The sequence below is a fragment of the Rhododendron vialii genome, chromosome 6a (assembly GCF_030253575.1).
Source record: "Rhododendron vialii isolate Sample 1 chromosome 6a, ASM3025357v1".
Lineage (NCBI taxonomy): Eukaryota > Viridiplantae > Streptophyta > Magnoliopsida > Ericales > Ericaceae > Rhododendron > Rhododendron vialii.
The window spans coordinates 2,645,621-2,661,979 of NC_080562.1; the positions used below are offsets into that span (position 1 = coordinate 2,645,621).

The 16,359-nt window shown below is 39.3% G+C and overlaps 2 protein-coding genes and 1 long non-coding RNA gene across 4 annotated transcripts; 1 reads left to right on the forward strand and 2 right to left on the reverse strand.

Annotated features, from left to right (window-relative positions):
- Positions 1 to 177: 177 nt before the first annotated feature.
- LOC131330235 (putative HVA22-like protein g) lies at positions 178 to 4,397 on the reverse strand. The gene is made up of 7 exons (XM_058363743.1): positions 4,133 to 4,397; positions 3,194 to 3,234; positions 3,001 to 3,099; positions 2,862 to 2,918; positions 2,702 to 2,765; positions 2,386 to 2,595; positions 178 to 994 (listed from the first exon to the last, which is right to left on the reverse strand). Exons 2-7 carry the CDS (start codon positions 3,223 to 3,225, stop codon positions 563 to 565), a joined length of 894 nt encoding a protein of 297 aa, XP_058219726.1. The 5' UTR covers positions 3,226 to 3,234; positions 4,133 to 4,397; the 3' UTR covers positions 178 to 562.
- A 7,171-nt stretch (positions 4,398 to 11,568) lies between these two features.
- Positions 11,569 to 14,053, forward strand: LOC131330236 (protein SPA, chloroplastic). 2 transcript variants are annotated; one of them, XM_058363745.1, is made up of 5 exons: positions 11,569 to 11,887; positions 11,973 to 12,056; positions 12,373 to 12,424; positions 13,316 to 13,472; positions 13,805 to 14,053. In XM_058363745.1, the coding sequence occupies exons 1-5, from the start codon at positions 11,747 to 11,749 to the stop codon at positions 13,824 to 13,826; spliced, it is 456 nt and encodes a 151-aa protein (XP_058219728.1). In that variant the 5' UTR covers positions 11,569 to 11,746; the 3' UTR covers positions 13,827 to 14,053. The 2 variants fall into 2 exon arrangements, with proteins under 2 accessions (XP_058219728.1, XP_058219727.1); XM_058363744.1 differs by having other exon boundaries at positions 11,579 to 11,887; positions 13,316 to 14,053.
- Positions 12,760 to 12,974, reverse strand: LOC131330237 (uncharacterized). The gene is made up of 2 exons (XR_009201030.1): positions 12,877 to 12,974; positions 12,760 to 12,838 (listed from the first exon to the last, which is right to left on the reverse strand). It is a non-coding gene; the product is annotated as an uncharacterized LOC131330237 (long non-coding RNA).
- Positions 14,054 to 16,359: the final 2,306 nt, after the last annotated feature.

Genomic DNA, 16,359 nt, shown 5'->3' on the forward strand with positions numbered 1-16,359 from the left:
AATGATGGGTAAGTAAAAAAAGTGGAGGAAAAAGTTAATGTGAAAGGTATAATGATGATGTCTTTTTAATAAGTTGGAGTTACGAAACAGGACACTTAAAAATGGACGGAAAGAATAACTCTTTAAAATATGTGAACATATAAGTACCATGTGACTCGATATCGACACCTTATAGAATGAAGATCTCAAGAACACCCAAATTGCAACCACCATTAAAAGAGCTTCACTCAGTTAACTGTACATTCAATTCAACACCAACTCACTTTTGCATGTGGTACAGTACAACTGGTGATCTGGAAGGCACTGGATCGTACCAATAGTTACTTCAATTATCACCATCACCAGCTGCACGATTATTAAAGGCCGATCCATCCCTTCAAGGCTTCAACCCTACCAAGTTAAAAGCCCTTGAACTTTTGAAAACCATGTTCAAAAAAGCATGGACACATAAAAAAGGAACAAATAGAATGGGAAAACGACAAATGTACATAAAATCAAAAACCCAACATCCTTCTAAGCACTTACATGCCCTGAAATACTCACTTATTGCAAGCTAAAGGGGTTATTTACGATTTGCTGGAGCAGAACGTGCTTTCCTCAATCTGGTACGCGTAGCCCTAATGGCTTCTTCCATAACAGTCTCTTGCGCTGGAGGATCCACATTTTCGTTTGCTGAAGACGGCACTGGTTCAGTCTGCATTTCATCCGTTTCATTTGCATTTGCATGGTTGGATTTTTCAGCAGGTGGTTGAACAGCAGGTGGTTGAACAGCGGGTGGTTTTGGGGCATTCAAGACAGTCGTCACCGGAGGAGCTGCTGTGAGAGATTGAGAGGCACCGGATTCTTGTGCATCCTCTTGTTCATCTTGACTTGAGGATGCGCTAGAAGAAGAAGCGGGAGAAGGTTGCTCGTCACTTGGACTTGGCACTTTAGAAGTTTGTCTGCGATTTGGCACAGCAGCAGGTTTGCGTGCTCTGGTACCTTGCTGCTGCGGCTGTAATGAATGTTTGAAAAGTAGAAAGGTATAAGAGGGGGGAAAAAGGCATAATTTAGTTGCAAAACACTCAATCAACTGAAAATCAAGATTAAGGTCGCTTAATGAAAGTTGAGAGGTGGCAATGTGGGTTTGATAGATAGATTGTTGTACTAAAATTTGTTGATGTCAATGTGAACTGATGAGAGCTATCACTTCTGCCAATGCTTAGGCCTTTCCCCGTCCGTCCTTTAATAAACTAATTATTTATGAGTTGGATGCTTTCTTTACAGAAAGGTAACAAAATTTCAATGCAGTAATAAAAGCCCGTGAACAAAGTTAAAGATTACTGGAACACATCCTCCTATCATTTTGCTTTTGCATAATTGGTGTTTCTGTCTTTGTTTCCAATTTCCTCGTATTTAAATCAAAACGTACTCTCCTTGGACTTGCAAAAGACAGAAACCAACATTTTATCCATTTCCCGTAACTGAATACATTGGAAAAATTGTGATACATTGATACCGAAACTCGTGGATCAAATCGCTTAGTGGTATACTACTCCATCATAATTTTAGAATGACAATGCATAACATCAGCAATACATTAACAGCCCCTTTGGCTGCCCAGGTGAGAAAGGGAAAGAAAGGAGAGTGGTCTCCCTTATTAGTGAGAGAAGAAAAGCAAGGGGTGTGGTTTCTCACCTACCCATCCAAATACACGTGAGAATACAAACTCACTCCCATCTCCGGCGACTGGTCTCTTCTCCGGCGACTCTCCGGCAACCTGGAACTCTCCTCTCTCTTCTTTGGCGACCGCACAGCCACCGGTCCGACGACGAAAAGACGCCGTCGTAGCCGGCACACGCTGCCAGAAGTTGAGTGAGTGAGATCTACTCTCACCCACGCTACCCACTCGCCTCTCTCTTCTCCTTTCTCACGGAATCGCGCCAAAAGTGACGAGAAACAAAAACGGGCTTTGAAGGGGCTCTCGTCTCCCGCCCTTCCTCACCCTCTCTCGCCTTGTGGATCATCCAAACGGAGGAGAGATTGAGTTCTCCCTCCTTCCCCATTATTTTCTCCCGAAATCACAAACGAGCGCTAAGTCCTACATTTCTAGAAATTTTAGTCTAGGCAGGATTCCCACAATTTTAATTAACTGGGAAGAAAAGCCAGTAAAAAATGATCACGTCAACGGTCAAACATTATTGCAATACAACCACCACAAGAACCCTTCTCAGAGTGGGGGAGCGCCCCCCATTTGTTATTCTATCTGAGTTATATGCACTTCAACCAAAAATTCAAAACACACACGAGACTACAAGGAAAACCATGCATGTTATGTACCAAGAGGATTTTCATGGAACAAAAGGAAGCAGAAGACCAGATAATACCAGTGTCCACAACACATACCTGGGCTGGACGAGGTCTTGGTGTAGATTGTGCAGCCACATATTGCAGAATTTCAAAAACTCTTGTCTGACCATAGCTCGCAGCTTTTTGCCAATACACCACTGCAATATCTCCTGCCCTTGTCCTCAGTTCCAACAGATTACGATCAATTTCAGGCTCATGCTTAGCAATGTACGGTCGGAAGAAAGAATCATAGACGTATGTTGTTCCCTGAAAGAAGTAGAGGACTAGTCAAGATGCTGTTCACCCCAAAAAAAAAAAAGAGAAGAAGAAAAGGAAGACAGCCAGACATTTAGATAACCACAAGTCACCGTACCTTCGTTCTAGGGTACCACAAATATATAAAAAACGCCAATTTAGCTTCACTGTACATTGGAACCCTTCACAATGAAAAGCAAGAAACAATCAACCATGGAAATACAAAGGCAACCATTCCAAGCGTAAATACATTTTCAAACCCAAAAAGAATAACTTACCATGAGACAAAGGTGTCACCAATTCGCTCGCAAACCGTCAAAACTGCAACTAAGATCCTGAAATTTTCAACATACAAACGTCACGATCAGAGTTTCCATATTAGAGTAGCGATGACAAAAGCTGTAGCAAGTAAAATACCAATACTGGCACCAAAAACGAAGTTGCTCAATGTCTGGTTTATTCATTTCCACTGTTTTGAAGCACTCATATGCTGGATAAGCATAACCAAAAGCCATCCTGCACAAGAAATGTATAATCAATATTAAGATATCATGAAATCCACACCACTTCGTGTCCATGACAAAAAATTGCAGGTCTGACGGGAACTTACACAAGTCCTCTGGTAAGAAAGGATCCAATCATCTTGTATGCCTAACACAAAAAAAAAAAAAAGGAAAATTAGTGCCAAAAAACTCATGACTCAAAAGCAAGAAATTAGCGCCCCATTTGTTTACGTGTCCAAGTCCTCGTATTTAGTTGTAACCCACCTGAAAATGATGGTGCTAGTGACTATGGTGGTGGCAGAGTGGTGGTAGGTGCAGTAAGCTTTGTTATGTAAGATAAAAGCTGAAGGAAAATAAGGACATCAACAAGACAACAAGAAATCTAGCGTTGAATGCTACCTACTTCCTCAAACATGTGCGACTCTTTTTTCACCCTCGGTCCCAAAGTTTTAGTCCATTGGGACCATTACAAAAAGTTGCGTCATTTTCGCATCAAAAGATAAAATCACTTTCATACATAAATATTTAATCTTCCCCGCATCAATTAGTTTTTTTAATTACTGAAAGAAATTCAAAAATTTATAAGCGAAAGTACTTTAATTACTGTATGAAAATTAGAAAGCCTTTTCGTGATGGACTAAAATTTGAGAATAGAGAGAACGTGAATTGTGGAACCAATAAGAATTATATCTTAAAACGTTTTATTCCTTTATTTTCCTCATCAACCACAAGCATAACAACTAAAATCCAGAAAAGAAAATTAAATCCGTTAACGAGTGTCATCTAGAATCACACATTTCTGACCATACGCAAAACTAGGGGAAATTAATTCCTAAATCACTCAAATTAAACCGATAATACACCAAAAATTGCACAGAAAAAGCCTAAAAACCCTACTTTTACCAATCCCAAGCCAAATGAACCAAGTAAACTTAGGCGTACAAACCAATTCATGCGACTAGAGGGATACAAGGCAAAAAAACAACCATCTATTTTCAAGAGCACGCGAGAAAATGAGAAGACGAGTGAGAGACATCGATCCGTACCCTAGAAAAGAATATTCAAGCCGGAAACGGGAAGCGAGTAGGCAGAGATCACGGCGGCGAGACGATCGACGGCGTACGGAGAAGCGTCCCGCCGGTAGGGGCGGCGAACCGTTACGAAGGCGTCGGAGAGAGTGAAATGTAGAGAGAGAGGGAGAGGGAGAGGGAGAGAGAGAGAAGAGAGAGAGAGAGAGGCGCTTACGCTTTTATGTCTGTTCTGTTTTGAAATTCTTCTGTATGTTTTGTAATCGATTTTTCTGTGGGTTCGGATTTGTTTAGTGGAGTTTAATAAGTAGTTGAAATTTTTTTTGAGTTCCGTAATGACTGAGCAGGGGAGCAACTACTGTGTGGTACGGAGCAGGGAGCGCGAGTGTTCTGCGACTAAATGCTCGGTATTTATCGCCGTTGGATTTGTGATGGACGGTTATCGTGCTTCGCTGCATTCGAAATCAGGAGAGGTGTATGGAAGAGTTGTGGTACCGAGTTGATATCTCCGGTTAACGTTACTTTCGGTGATTGTTTCGGTCACCACACCGTATGATTTGACCTACTTGCCCTTAGAGATGAAGCGAATCGACTCAACTGTTCCAAGTGAAGGAAATAGGATTTCTAGATCCATGAATACGATATTTACGGAGGCGCGCGGTCTCGACCGTCCTGTTAGGCTTTGGACGGTCTGGATTTAAATAAAAAAATTCTTTCCAACAAAGTTTCATCTAAAACTAAATTCAAACAGTCCAAAACCGAAACAGACGCACGTAATTTATCTCCGTAAACAACTATTCACGGAACGCTCTGTTAAAAATATGAGTATTCAAAGTGGGCGAACATTAAATTCATTTTTATACTACAGAATATGAAAGCCAACAATATTTTTTTCGATATATGAAGTAGTACAAAAATACTATCAGATCGATGAACATATGTATATCTCCGATCAACTTATTCAGTTATCATTAAGATGTAGTATAATCTTGTGCATCCCTATAAATTTTATACTAGTATTGCAAAATGTAAAAGTGCTGCTAAAAACTACTCCTACAATGTCAAAATTATTAAATGGATGGGAGTTGACTTGTTCAAAGTGATATGAGCGGGCAAATTTATGTAAATTTTCATTTTTTAGAAACGTACTTTTACAATTTTAAAAAATTTGAAAAATAAGTAGATCTGCCGTTCAGGCTCATTCCGAAAAAGGCGGGGCTATTTCGGTAAAATTAACTTGTGAGGTGACGTTGTTTGGTCACGGCAAGGTGACCTGGACAGTACCTGGTTTCGTAATAAAGTTGAAAGTAGGGATCGGTTGCTGAATATGGAGGAAAGTATCTAGTCGAGTCGAGTAATCGTTGTGGATAAGATAATGGCAAAATTTCCATTATAAGGCCCTCGAAAGAATCACATATTTCAGAATAACCCCAAGAACTCTTACCCCTAATTCCTAGACGGCTAAAAACCATTTGTACCTAAGGCCTGTCGGCCGCGGCCCTGTCCCAGTCCCACCCTTTTACTGGAGAAATTATTCATTGCCCCAAGGGCAACACGTCACTTTTGCCACCAACAGCCTACAACCAATCAAAATTTGCAAAGTAAATTTTTATTTCCACACTTTTTCCGGATTACCCCCGGCTCTCCCCACAGTTGCCGTTTTAGTTTTAAAAAAAAAATTCAAAACCATCCATTTGAGATCCTATGAAACAGAAACGTAATTATGAGAGCTTTAAAGCCAAAATTTAACTATGTCTCTTTAGAATAATATGATCAGAATAAAAATATCTACACACCCGTTCAAACGGATTAAAAATTGAAATACTTAATTTTTTAATTATATTTTTTAATATATAAACGGTCTAAAAGCTTAAATTTTCACTCCTAAATCGGTGCAAATTTAAGCGGAGTGAAAATTTAAAAAGGTTTAGTGAAATGGGGCCTAAGAAATTCACAAAAGAGATTTATCTTTTGCGATGGACCCAAAAGTTAGATAATCGGTGCAAATCGGTACAAATTTTCCCTCCATATTTTTTTTTTAATAATTTCTAGGTCTTTGGGGACACTACTGGGATCTTTCCACCTATTTAAACGGAGTGAAAATTTAAACACTTAATTTTTTTTAGACCGTTTATATATTAAAAAATATGATTAAAAAATTAATTTCTTCAATTTTTAATCCGTTTAAACGGGTGTGTAGATATTTTTATTCTGATCATATTATTCTAAAGAGACATAGTTAAATTTTGGCTTTAAAGCTCTCATAATTACGTTTCTGTTCCATAGGATTGCAAACGAATGGTTTTGAAATTTTTTTTTTAAACTAAAACGGCAACTGTGGGGAGAGCCGGGGGTAATCCGGGAAAAGTGTGGAAAAAATGCTGTGGGGTCGAGGGTGGGGTGTCAGATGGGGAATAAAAATTTACTTTGCAAATTTTGATTGGTTGTAGGCTGTTGGTGGCAAGAGTGACGTGTTGCCCCAGGGCAATGAATAATTTCTCCTTTTACTGGCTAGTTCCTCTCCTTTTGCTTTTGCCGTCACTCTCACCCACTTTGGTCCTCCTACTTTTTTAGTTAATTAATAATGACGGAACATAATCCCAAGGACTTAAGATTAGGTCAATTGTAGTAATTCTTGAATTTCTTTCAAGTATGAAGTTCAAGAAAAAGATGTGTTCTGGCAGATGAGACACTCCTGAAGTTTCCTTTATAAAGAAAGAATTTGTAAAAGTTATGATAAACGTGATACTACTACATCATTCATGCAGGGTTAGCTCCAAGGGATTTGATTAAGTGGGCAAACAAAAGTTAATTAGTGTTCGAATTGCACAGCAATGTTTGGGGCCACTAGAACTAGGGTTTGCCCGGTCGTTATCTTCAGAGTTTTGGAAACGACAAGCTATGCCTTTGTGTATAAAAAGTCAAGCAGGATCTCCATCATAAAAAGTCAGCAAATTAACGTACAGAAATTATTGAGACGCCAACTAAACGAATCTGAAAACCCAACAAAGTGGACAATTCCGGTCCTTTGCTTATGGAGTTCATTGCTTGAGACCTTCCACATGGAGAAACAATTACTATTATGCCAGCAATATTGAAGAGGGAGTATAATAAATTAATATGGTTCAATTAATATATAGGTGTCGATAATCCCGTTGGCCAGGTGAGACTTAGTTAAAGGTGCCCTTCTTCTCAGGGCCGGCCCAAGAGATTTGAATGTCCAAGACTAAATTGTGGGATGGTGCCCTATGTATTTTTAGAATTAAATAACAATGATAGAAATGTTTCTTTATATAACTACTTTAGACTTTATAATACATGTTAATTGCTTTGTCACTAGCAGCCAAAGTAGTTGGCTTAAATTTTACTTGACTTGGTTTTGAAACCTGGCAGTTACAATAGCATTATTTTTTGGGAAAAACATTTCAAAAAAAAAAGTTTCCTAGAAAATTTGAACTTGGACACTCCATACGGATTAAAATCAACTTACCACTGAGCTAACAAAGACATTTAATTTGTGTTATAATACGAACAAATAATATATATATATATATATATATATATATATATATATATACTACTTTAAAAATAATATTGGAGTGCCCCTAAAATTTTAATTTTTTTTGGATGCCCAAGGCCCAGGCCCTGCTTCTTCTTACAGTCTTAGCTAGGTTCAAATCTTCCAAGGTGATATCAACAATTTTGTGCCATTCTCATGCAATGAGTTTTAGTTGGGGTCTCCGCCAGTGGACGCGTGGTGAAAATTAGTTTTCAGGATTAATCGATATATACATAAGCTAGTCCGAACACATAATCATGAAAAACAAATTGATTGGCTTGGATTGGGATTGGCCTTATTTGGTGCAATTTTTTCATATCTTCCGTCCAACTCATAAAATTGGTGCTACTAATGAGGATATATTCATGAGATTTTTAAATTGAGATTCATATTAAATAAATGTTTCATATGTTTAAAAAATTCATAATTAAAAAAAATGCTAGTAACACAATTACGTTTTCTTTGATATCTCTTAATTGGTGCCTAAGCCAGCTTACACGTAACTCGACTAATCTCAATAATAGACAAAGTGTCGATGAGTTATGGACTTGACGAGCTCTCTTTTTTTTTTTCTCTCTCTCATTTTTGGGAGAGAGATGTAGGATTGGGTAGCTGTAGGAGTTAAACCCGTAAAAATATAAGCAATCTAGAGATGGAGCTCAAAGTTCAATTTCTCTCCTTTTTGAAAATATTAATCCTGATAATTGTGATATAATTCATCTAAGGTCGCTCAGATTACAAGGCATAGCTATATTCTCCAAGGTGGTGATGACCTTGTTGACACATGATTGTAAAAATAAGGTAGTAATATATTTTTAACCTGAGAGATTTGGTCAAGTGAGCATGAGAAAGATAATAAGTGTTTATCCTCCATTAGATCACAAGTTTGAATCTCACAAAGGAAAAACATTCCAAACGTTGGGACCACTGGAGTGTTTGCCCGGTTGTTAACTTCAAAATTCCGAACTTAATCGAAGTGCGTGCAAGCTGGCCTGATGCCAGACATGCGGTTCAAAATGAGAGAGGTAATAGTATCTTTTTCTCTTTTTTTCAAAGAAGCCAAGGGAATAAGATAGGAGGAAAAGAGACTAAATACTCCATAAACTAGGAATGGCAACGAGGTGGTTTTTTTGCGTACCCGGCTCGACCCGAAAGTATTACCTGACCCCGCCCCCGCCCCGACCCAAACCGGGTATTTTTGGTACCCCGTTCCCGCCCCTCCCCACTCCGTAAAAAATTTTAAAAATTACTAATCTAAAAGCAAAATAAAGTATTACTCCAGTTTAGCATAATGGTGAAAATATAAAGGTAAGAATATAAGAATTTTTTAGTATAATGATAATAATATTAGGGTAAAAACATAAAATTTGAAGTATAAATGATAATTAGATTAAGATAAAAGTATAATTCTATAAATAAATACATTTCGGGGCGGGTAATATCGCCGGGGGGGGGGGGGTTTAGGGACAGGGTACTGTCACCCCGAACCAGGCCGGATTTTAGTATTTTTACCCGACCCGACTCAATCCCCGAAAAGGCAATGAAAAACCAGCCCCGTTCGAGGCGGGTCCGATTGCCATCTCTATCTACCATATAAACCATTAAAGAGAGGAAGCATGCGGGATTCGGGGAGTGGGCTCTAATTTCCAGTTTCCAAGCCTTGGATCCGATTTCTAGATCTAGAGTTACAAAAAGTCCAATGCCACAGTTCAATTTGTCATGTTCTCATTTCTCAATTTTTACCGTTGTCATGTGCCATCTGATAATGAGATGACGGCACTTTATGGTAGCTTGTCACTCTCACTCTCAACCGGCCCCCTCCATTCCACAATACCATGCTTAACGACCACAATTGACTTCTCTTTTCTCTCATCATTCAAGTTTGGCAAATCGCGCGCTAATGTCTTGTTTGATTGTGTGAATTGATATAGTAGGAGGGGTTTTTCATCAAGGGTGTCAGTTACCGGTGGTTCAAACGCGGCCGGATTGGTCGAGAGTGGGTGATTGTCTGGTGCCAGGGGATCAAGCATACGTGTTCCCTCATTGGTTTGAATAAAAATGGGGTTTTCATCTCCTCCGTCCTCGCATATAGTATAAAATAATGAAGGGGTATTTTTGTCTTTTTTGGCATACCAGACAAAGGGTTTTGTGGGCTCACAAAAGTTCATCCTCCATATCCTCTCAACAAACAGCCCCCTATGGGCATCCACGGGACCACAACAATCCCGAGTAGCATACCTAGTGGAGTAGTTAAAAAAGTGATTTCTTTATTCTAGTTAGGTGATTTTTACTTTGATTCACCGCAAACTCTTAAGTTTTTCCTAATTTGGTCGTCCGGCTTTAGTACAGTGGATGAGTAGATGATAAAAGAGAGAGAAAATCCTAGCAAAATAAGGCCCCGTTTCCAGAACTTGAATAAGTTCTTATTTTTTGTTCAATAATAAGGCTTGTTTCACAAAATAAGAAGTAAGTACTTATTTTTTGGTTAAGGCAATTTTAAGTTCAAAAATCATGTGTTTAGGCATATAATTTTCCTATCAATATGGATCTTATTTGATAGATCCCATTGAGATTTTTAATACGGTCTAAAAAAAATTGAAAAATTATTTTTCATTTACGTTATTGTTGAATTTGAAAATGTGAAATAAGCTGCTTATTTGAGTTTTCTGGAACAACCCTTCTTATTTATTTTTCTTTGAGAAGTTCCAAAATAAGTACTTATTTTTTAAGAAGGTTTCTAGAACGGAGCCTAAATGCCTTTCCAGGCTTGGGATTAGGGCTGTTACTCGAAATCGGAATTCGATCAAAACTGGAAAAATCGGACTGGACTGAATTTTTTAAACCGATTGAATAATTTCGATCCGGTTCCGGTTTATAAAATTTTATAAACCGAAAAAATAATTTCGATCCGGTTTATGGGTTTTAAAACCGGTTGAAACTGGACCAGTTATATTATGTATATATATATATATATATAAACATAGGGGAGGGGTTGAATTATGGATTTTTGGTTGATATTTTTGTGGTGTATATTGGTCTAATAAATATATTTATTATATAAAAATTGTTTTTATGGGCTTAATTATGTTTTTATGGGTTTTTTTTTTATGTATTGGGCTCAAAATTGATCTTTTTTTGTTGGGTCCAAAAAAAACGGTTGAATTATAGATTTTTGGTTGATATTTTATGGGTTGAATTGTAAATTTTTTGATGTGTTGGGCTCAAAATATGGCCCATGAATGAAAACCGGATAAACCGGACGGAAACCGGACCGGTTTATCTCAACTGGTTCCGGTTTCTAAAAATTTCAAACCGAATAACCGGTTTCGACCGAAAAATACACTCAAACCGGTCGAAACCGGACCGGTATCATATCACTTGGGATGCATAACCTATATTAAGAAAAAAAGGTAGGAGTATTTTCATGATATCTGTTCCAAGTGGGACATGATTTATGTTTTCTATCTTCAAGTGCAGAAATTACGGATGCAAACAAGTCGAGCCGAGCTTTGTAGCGCTCGAGCTAAGCTCGTTTATGAAATAAGTCTAAAAACTCGGGCCTAAGCTCCCTTAACGAGTTGAGCCCGGTTGATCATTTACTAAACGAGTCTTTATAAATGAACTGAATTTTAGAGTGTTAGAGCTTGACTCGTTTGCTCCATGAGTCTGAAACTCGAAGTCGAGCTCAAGCTTGCCTTGATAACTACATTAGTCAAGCCCCTAATGAATCGATGTTCAAGCTGCTTCGATGTTTGATTTCACACTCTTCTTTGTATTTTGTTTGGTTATTTTACGTATACTTTATTTTTGGATAATTTTGTTTGTGAAAAAAAAAAAAAACATTGTTTCCGGGGGGTTCCAAAGTCCAAACGGGGTGACACCAAACAACCAAATTCGAGTGGTTGAAATGGATTCTAACCCCACATAATCCAAAATCCCACCACTCCTAGCTTTCCTGAATCCACGATGGTGTTCATTTCCTCTCCACTCTCAGAATCCAGACACCTCAATTGCCATAACCCATCGAAGAATCGAACCCATAATCACACAGAAGTAAGAAGGAAAACGAAGCAATGTTAATTTCCCATTCACTTCCTCACATTCACTCTCCGTTCCTCTCTTGCCCTCTAAAGCTCTCTTCTTTCTCTCTCCCCACCCACAAGACACGACCAACTTTTCCACGGATCAAAGCTCTTGATCTTGATCAAAACACGGTTATCTCTCTATACCCTCCTCGTTTATGGGCTTTTCTTTTTCAAAATGATTTATTTGCTAATGGGGAACAACAAAATTTGGCAGATAGTAGCGGTGTCAGTTGGGGTTGCGAGCATTGCTATAGGGATTGGAATTCCGTTTTTCTATGAATCCCAGATTGACAGTGCTGTAAGTGTTTTTCCCATCATTTCGTTCATACCCTTTTCATTTTTTCGATTTTCATTGAGTTTGAATGTGCGGCGGAGTTATCCCAACCTAAGTCACATAATGCGCGTGGTTGAGCGGGAGCATAAGGGCAAAACTGTCTTTCAAAGCCATCACAAACTACTGAAATTCGCGAGAGTGAGGATGAGAGCGCGGGTGCAGAGTCATACTGAAAGATTATGTGACTAAGATCTGCACAAGCATATATGCATATTTAAATGTAGGTATTTTCAGAGTGTTTGATTTATTTCTAGCTGAACCCAAATCAAACATGGTGCAGGCAAAGCGAGATAACACTCAGCCATGCTTCCCGTGCGATGGCTCCGGCGCTCGTATGTGACTACTCTTCATCTCTTGTGCATTTGCTTTATATATTGAATGTATCAACATCATTTAGTAGACTTGGGTTTGGTTTTTTTTGCAATCGAATTGGAACGACTTATTGATTAAAGGCAGAGCGTTTCAATAGACTTAAGGCCGTCCTTTGTTGGGTCAGTCCCCACGGGGCTTTGCCTGACTGTGATTAATTGGCCCACCTAGTGGACTGTGAGATTGGTCCAGGATAAAACGGTCCACTGGCTAGATACGAGTTATCAAAAACTGAACGCCATTTGGTTGGCATCTTTGTCATGTTTCAGCACTACCTTAAATTTTTGCGTTTTCTTGCATTGGGAATTAAGAGCGCTGTAACATTTAAATTTTCCCTCTTGTAGTTTTGTCATTGGACTCTCAACTCTCTATCACGCCTATGTCTTGTTACTAAAATGTTTAACTCTCATCACACCTATGATTTAATCACGTCAGTTGCTCGATCTCATTAGAGTTGAGCATTTCTAGTCGTTCCTCACTTATAGAAAGTGGAAATTTCTGGAATTCAATGACAGTATAGTGGGAGGTACTTTATTCTAGGGGTGTCTAAACTAGGGCCGTATGCCCAAGCTCACTTACAACAGGGTTTGGGAGATGTAATAGGAAGGCAACCTTCCCCGCACTGCAGGTATTTAGTTAGATAATTCATGCATTTCGACAACGTTGTTGAGATAAATGTGGCTTCCATGCAGGAGTTTGAACCCCTGTAAATGTCTTGAGTCTATCTGCCTTCTGCTGTATTTTAGTGCCCACATGAGACCCCCCTTCAAAGTTAGGGTGTCATTTGCTTAGTGTTATCGATTTGTCTCTGTGGAAGGTGGCATAACTTTGGTTCTTGAAAACTTGCCTCCCAGAGAAGTGCAGATTTTGCCTGGGAAGTGGCAGTGTGACGGTGGAGCTTGGAGGGGATGAAAGAGAAGTCTCACGATGCATAAATTGTGACGGTGCTGGTTCTTTGACGTGCACCACATGTCAAGGCAGTGGTATTCAACCTCGATACCTTGATCGTAGGTATGAGACTTTTAGACTTGGAATTCATCAAGCACATATGATTTACTCTCTATGCCACATTTATTTGGATTTAAGCTCCCACAACTAACTGAAAACTTTGATATTAAAATGTGAATACCGGTGGGTATTGCTGCAAAACAAAATATACACAGAGCGTGACAGTTTCTTTTGCACGGTCTGCTACTATGATATGGCAAAATCACAGAACATGAGTTTCACGCTTTTGTACTATGTTTCCGCTGGATGATGCCAAATTGCCAAGAAATGTTTCCTTTTTCTTAATCAATCTATGATTTCTGTTGTTGATGCAAGCATGAGTTTATGTTGAACAGAGAATTCAAAGATGATGACTAAGTTTTTGAAGAAGCTTCAGTGAGAGATCCTGGATTGCTGTAACGGTTAATTCAATTCATTTGTTCTGTGTGCACCAAAGATCCAACACAACTTCTTGGAAACACTCCTGTAACTTATATTTTTCTTTGCTTTCCCTTTTCTGATGATGAATTGTTTTTCATGCCTTCATCTGATGTATGATTCTGCTAACAAGTAATACAAGCCCTTTCTGTAACCTACAATATTTTGTTGATCTGTAAGCTACAATATTCTAAGAGCGATTGTTATCTGAGAGACAATGCAATGGATCACGTGAAAAAAAAAAAACTGCAATCGATCTGGGAGATGATTTTTTAGCCTAGAATAGTCATAGCTTCTGATTTCTTCCCTCCTAATGAATCTTGGAGGCCATGCAAATAGCAAGCTTCTCGCTATTTTGTCCATAGAAAGATGTTAACGCGGATTGCTTTTTGCTCTCTTTCTGTGTCTTGTATTTGCTTTGTCCAAGTCCATTTGGCAAACAAGGTGGTAAAATAGAAGAGAATTTCGTGGTTTTTTCTCGCTTATAATTTTTTCTTTTGGTAAGTTGAGATTTTAGTGAAACAAGGATTCAATACAAAATCCAAGGGGCATGCCCCAGGCAAAACAAAAGCAGACCTATAGCCAACTACAGGAAAAGGAACCACCAAAACAGGGACACAAACAAGAAGGATACAGAAAAACTAGCACACCTCAAAGACCCTTTAAAGAGATGTTCCAATCCATAGAAATCAACCTGTTGTCATCAGATTTTCTCAACTTCCTCCAAGAGCTAACGTAGGCTCGAATATCAGCAAGGATCCCATGAATGACTTGTTGAACATCGGAACTTTTACAGCCCCTTTGGCTGCCCTGGTGAGAAAAGGAAAGAAAGGGGAGTGGTCTCCCTTATTAGTGAGAGAAGAAAAGAAAGGGTTGTGGTTTCTCACCAACCCATCCAAATACACGTGAGAAATCAAACTCTCACTTCCATCTCCGGCGACTGGCCTCCTCTCCGGCGACCTGGAACTCTCCTCTCTCTTCTCCGGCGACTCGAAAGCCACTAGTCTAACAACGAAAAGACGCTGTTGTAGCTTGCACGTGCTACTGGAAGTTGAGCAAGTGAGATCTACTTTCACCCACGCTCCCCGCTAGCCTCTCTTCTCCTTTCTCATGGAATCGTGCCAAAAGTGGCGAGAAACAAAAACAGTCTTTGAGGGGGCTCTCGTCTCCCGCCCTTCCTCACCCTCTCTTGCCTTGTGGTTCATCCAAACGGAGGAGAGATTGAGTTCTCCCTCCTTCCCGTTCTTTTCTCCCGAAATCGCTCAATCCAAACGAGCACTTATTCTGAAACACGCGACCATTCCTTTCCTTCCATAGGAGGTAGATAGCAGCAACACACGATAGCTTAGAAAGCAGATGCTTCAAATTAGAGCCATATCTATGGCTCCTCAACCACTCGAACAACTCATCCACCAATGAGAGACAGGGTCTGTGAATATTGTTCTGCCGGACCTGAGAAGAGAAGGGACAAGAGAAGAAGAGGTAACTATGAGTTCCAACATCTTGGATGCAAAAAAAATCAAAGAATGTGATATAGTCTAGTGTAAGGGATTTCTTTATCTTTAGTTGTTTCGGCAGGTGGTCTCTCTAAACACACACACACACAAAAACCACCAATAATTTTCTTCTCTCGTAATTTCTCACCAAAATTTATCCCAAAAATGGAAAAAACAAATGTGACAATACTTCTCTTTGTACCACCCAGGGTGGTAGGCTAGTGGCCCATGGCTCACTCCCACAGGGTTTCGGTGGCCAGGAGGTCATGGGTTCTAGTTATGCTAATGACACCCTCTCAAACTTGGTCCTTCTTTAAAGCTCGGTTGTGGTCCACTAGTTCTTGGTGGGATGATAGTTGCCATGGCTCTTTGGTTTTTTCTGGGGCCGGCCACGGGTCTAGAGTCCCTATGATCACATCCACCCTTTTTTCTTATAATAAACGTGAGGGGGCAGAAGCACAGACACAGGGTAGAAGAACATGGGAAACAGAGTATTTTTATTTCGCAGTGTGAATCGGATTATTTAAAGGGGAAAGTGGAAATACTGCAGATGACTAGTATGATACTAGAATAGGAAAAAGCTTCTACCTTGTGTCTGTGCTTCTGCCTGGGAAACACAGACACATGGTGGAACAACATGGGAATAGGGCCGGCCCAAGAATTTTTAGCGTCCAAGGCCAATTAAAAAAAAAGTGTGTCCTTAAAGAGTTACAATACTTAACAATTTTTACAGCAACAAATCACAATATGAGAAAGTCAAACCAATATAAAGTTCTACTAATCATTACATACGAACACAAAATACGAGATCGTCAAGATTTTGAGGTGAGTTTGGAGGGAAACAATTTTGCGGAGGTGTTATTTGGTGGTTTGGGGGAAATGATTTTGAGAATTTAGTGGGTTGGGCACTTGGACTTATGGGATGGTAGGTTGAGCTAACTCATTACCTCTAATTGGGCATTTTTTTCATTATATTG

Coding starts and splice junctions, on each gene's coding strand:
- LOC131330236 (XM_058363744.1), top strand. CDS start 11,747: ATGTTAATTTCCCATTCACTTCCTCACATTCACTCTCCGTTCCTCTCT. Junction 12,057..12,372: donor AATCCCAGATTGACAGTGCT/GTAAGTGTTTTT, acceptor AACATGGTGCAG/GCAAAGCGAGATAACACTCA. Junction 12,425..13,315: donor GTGCGATGGCTCCGGCGCTC/GTATGTGACTAC, acceptor CTTGCCTCCCAG/AGAAGTGCAGATTTTGCCTG.
- LOC131330235 (XM_058363743.1), bottom strand. CDS start 3,225: ATGATTGGATCCTTTCTTACCAGAGGACTTGT. Junction 3,100..3,193: donor TTTCTTACCAGAGGACTTGT/GTAAGTTCCCGT, acceptor TTTCTTGTGCAG/GATGGCTTTTGGTTATGCTT. Junction 995..2,385: donor CAAGACCTCGTCCAGCCCAG/GTATGTGTTGTG, acceptor CATTCATTACAG/CCGCAGCAGCAAGGTACCAG.